This window comes from Gorilla gorilla, chromosome 10, assembly GCF_029281585.2.
Source record: "Gorilla gorilla gorilla isolate KB3781 chromosome 10, NHGRI_mGorGor1-v2.1_pri, whole genome shotgun sequence".
NCBI lineage: Eukaryota > Metazoa > Chordata > Mammalia > Primates > Hominidae > Gorilla > Gorilla gorilla.
Window position 1 is genome coordinate 144,319,248 of NC_073234.2, and position 3,334 is coordinate 144,322,581.

At 51.7% G+C, this 3,334-nt stretch overlaps 1 protein-coding gene across 1 annotated transcript; it reads right to left on the minus strand.

Annotated features, from left to right (window-relative positions):
- Window positions 1-1,352: 1,352 nt before the first annotated feature.
- On the minus strand, window positions 1,353-2,522 carry LOC109025071 (uncharacterized). Its single transcript, XM_019020154.4, is given in 4 exon segments — window positions 1,353-1,839; window positions 1,841-1,946; window positions 1,949-1,989; window positions 2,485-2,522. Coding segments are annotated over 4 exon segments (672 nt in total).
- Between the last annotated feature and the right edge of the window lie 812 nt (window positions 2,523-3,334).

The window sequence follows — 3,334 nt, forward strand, 5'->3', positions numbered from 1 at the left end:
CAGGACAGCAGACAGGGCCAAAGAGCCTCAGGGTTAGGGAAGGTGAAGAATAGTCCCAGATGAGGCGATGGGGGGCCTTCATCAATGAAGTCATGTGGCTGGGCGTGGCGATTCATCCCTGTAATCCCAGCACCTGGGGAGGCCAAGGAAGGTGGGTGGATCACTTGAGGCCAGGAGTTCGAGACTAGCCTGGCCAATATAGCGACACCTCATCTCTACTAAAAATACAAAAATTAGCCGGGTCTGGTGGTGCGCACCTGTAGTCCCAGCCACCTGGGGGGCTGAGGCAGGAGAATTGCTTGAAACTAGGAGGCACAGGTTGCAGTGAGCCAAGATTGCACCACTGCACTCCAGCCTGGGTGACTGAGCGAGATGTCATCTCAAAAAACAAACAAACAAACAAAACAAACAACAACAACAACAAAATGCAGTCATCTTTGAAGAGGGATTTTGTGGTGGTCTGAAGGGTGGCCCCAAGAAGGAAATGTACATATTGTCATCCCCAGAACCTGTAAATCGGATGTGCTCAGTCCATGTGTGCTGCTGTAACAAAATGCCGTAGACTGGGTGATTTTCAAACAATGGGAATTTATTTCTCACAGTTCTAGAGGCTGGGAAGTTCAAGATCAAGGCAGCAGCAGACCTGGGGGCAGGTGAGGCTGCTCTCTGCTTTCACAATGTTGCCTTGTTGCAGCATCTTCCAGAGGGGAGGAACGCTGTGTCCTCCATAGCGGAGGAGGTAGAAGGAATGAACTCACCCCCGAAGACGTTTGATAAGACACTAACCATATCCATGAGGGCAGAGCTCTAATAGCCTAATCACCTCCTAAAGGCCCCACCTCTTAATGCTGTTGCATTGAGGATTCAGTTTCAGCATCAGTTTTAGAGATGACACCATCATTCAAACCACAACAGTGACATTATGAGAAAAAGTGATTTTTATTGTAACTAAAATAGGGATCTTAAGATGAGGAAATCATCCTAGATTGCCCAGCATGCCCGAAATCACATGATGAGTGCCTTTACAGTAAACTTACAGGAGGCTGGGCGTGCTGGCCCACGCCTGTAATCCCAGCATTTTGAGAGGCTGAAGCAAGCAGATCACCTAAGGTTAGGAGTTTGAGACCAGCCTGGCCAACATGGTGAAACCTCATCTCTACTAAAAATACAAAAATTAGCCAGGTGTAGTGGTGCTCACTGGTAGTCCCAGCTACTTGGGGGGCTGAGGCACGAGAATTGCTTGAACCCTGGAGGTGGAGGTTACAGTGAGCCAAGATCCCGCCACAGCATTCCAGCCTGGGTGACAGAGCGAGGCTCCATCTCAAAAAAAAAAAAAAAAAAAGAAAAGAAACTTACGGGAGGGGATGCTCCAGCAGAGGAGGAGGCCATGTGACCCTGAAGGCAGAGACTGCAGTGATGGGGCCACAAGTCAGGAAACACCAACAGGCTGGGCCCCATGACTCATGCCTGTAACCACAGCACTTTGTGAGGACAGAGCAGGAGGACTGCTTGAGGCCAGGAGTTTGAGACCAGCCTGGGCTACACAGGCAGACCCTGTCTCTAATTAAATTAAAAAAAAAAAAAAAAGATGAAAAAAGAAACACCAGCCACCAGAAGCCGAAAGATGCAACTAACAGGTTCCCCACTAGAGGCTCCAGAGGAAGGGCCCCTCTACTGACACCGTGATCCCAGACGTCTGTCCTCCAGAGCCGGAGGAAGGGCCACTCTGCTGACACCGCGATCCCGGACGTCTGTCCTCCAGAGCCTGAGGAAGGGCCACTCTGTGACACCGCGAGCCCGGACGTCTGTCCTCCAGAGCCGGAGGAAGGGCCACTCTGTGACACCGCGAGCCCGGACGTCTGTCCTCCAGAGCCCGAGGAAGGGCCACTCTGTGACACCGCGAGCCCGGACGTCTGTCCTCCAGAGCCGGAGGAAGGGCCACTCTGTGACACCGTGAGCCCAGACGTCTGTCCTCCAGAGCTTCCGTGGCTTAGGGGAGGAGTTTATGGTTCTTTGCTTTGCAGCCCCAGGAAGCCTTGAGCGAGGGAAAGGTCAGTGTGGAGAAGAAGGAGGCCATGCCCAGTGGTGGAGAACTACTTCCATTTTAGAAAACAAAAAAATGGCCGGACACAATGGCTCACGCCTGTAATCCCAGAACTCTGGAAGGCCGAGGCGGATGGATCACGAGGTCAGGAGATTGAGACATCCTGGCTAACATGGTGAAACCCGGTCTGTACTAAAAATATTTAAAAAATAGCCAGACGTGGTGGCGGGTGCCTGTAGCCCCAGCTACTTGGGAGACTGAGGCAGGAGAATGGCGTGAACCTGGGAGGCAGAACTTGCAGTGAGCCAAGATTGCGCCACTGCACTCCGGCCTCGGCGACAGAGCGAGACTGTCTCAAAAAAAAAAAAAAAAAAGAAGAAGAAGAAAACAAAACAGTATTCACCATGTTTGTTCCTCAATCATGAGGAATTAACTGTCACCTATTGTGAATTTTAGGTGTCAGCTTGATCGGGAGCATGGGGTGCTGTATTAGACCATTCTCACACTGCTATAAATACCCGAGGCCAGGCATGGTGGCTCACACCCGTCATCCCAGCACTTTGGGAAGCCGAGGCCGGTGGATCACCTGAGGTCAGGAGTTTGAGACCAGCCTGGCCAACATAGTGAAATCCCATCTCTAGCCGGGCGTGGTGGCTTACGCCTGTAATCCCAGCACTTTGGGAGGCTGAGATGGGCGGATCACGAGGTCAGGAGATCGAGACCATCCTGGCTAACACGGCGAAACCCCGTCTCTACTAAAAATACAAAAAATGAGCCGGGCGTGGTGGCGGGCGCCTGTAGTCCCAGCTGCTCGGGAGGCTGAGGCAGGAGAATCGTGGGAACCTGGGAGGCAGAGCTTGCAGTGAGCCGAGATCGCGCCACTGCAGTCCAGCCTGGGCGACAGAGTGAGACTCCGTCTCAAAAAAAAAAAAAAAAAAAAAAAAATCCCGTCTCTACTAAAAATACTAAATTAGCTGGGTGTGATGGTGCATGCCTGTAATCCCAGCTACTTGGCAGGCTGAGGCAGGAGAATCACTTGTACCTGGGAGGTGGAGGCTGCAGTGAGCCGAGATCACACCACTGCATTCCAGACTGTGCGACAAAACGAGACCTCGTCTCAAAAACAAACAAACAAACAAACAAAAAAACCAGAAATACCTGAAAGCCGTGTGCCGTGGCTCACGCCTGTAATCTCAGCACTTTGGGAGGCTGAGGTGGGCAGATCACCTGAGGTCAGGAGTTCGAGACCAGCCTGGCCAACACAGTGAAATCTGATCTCTACTAAAAATA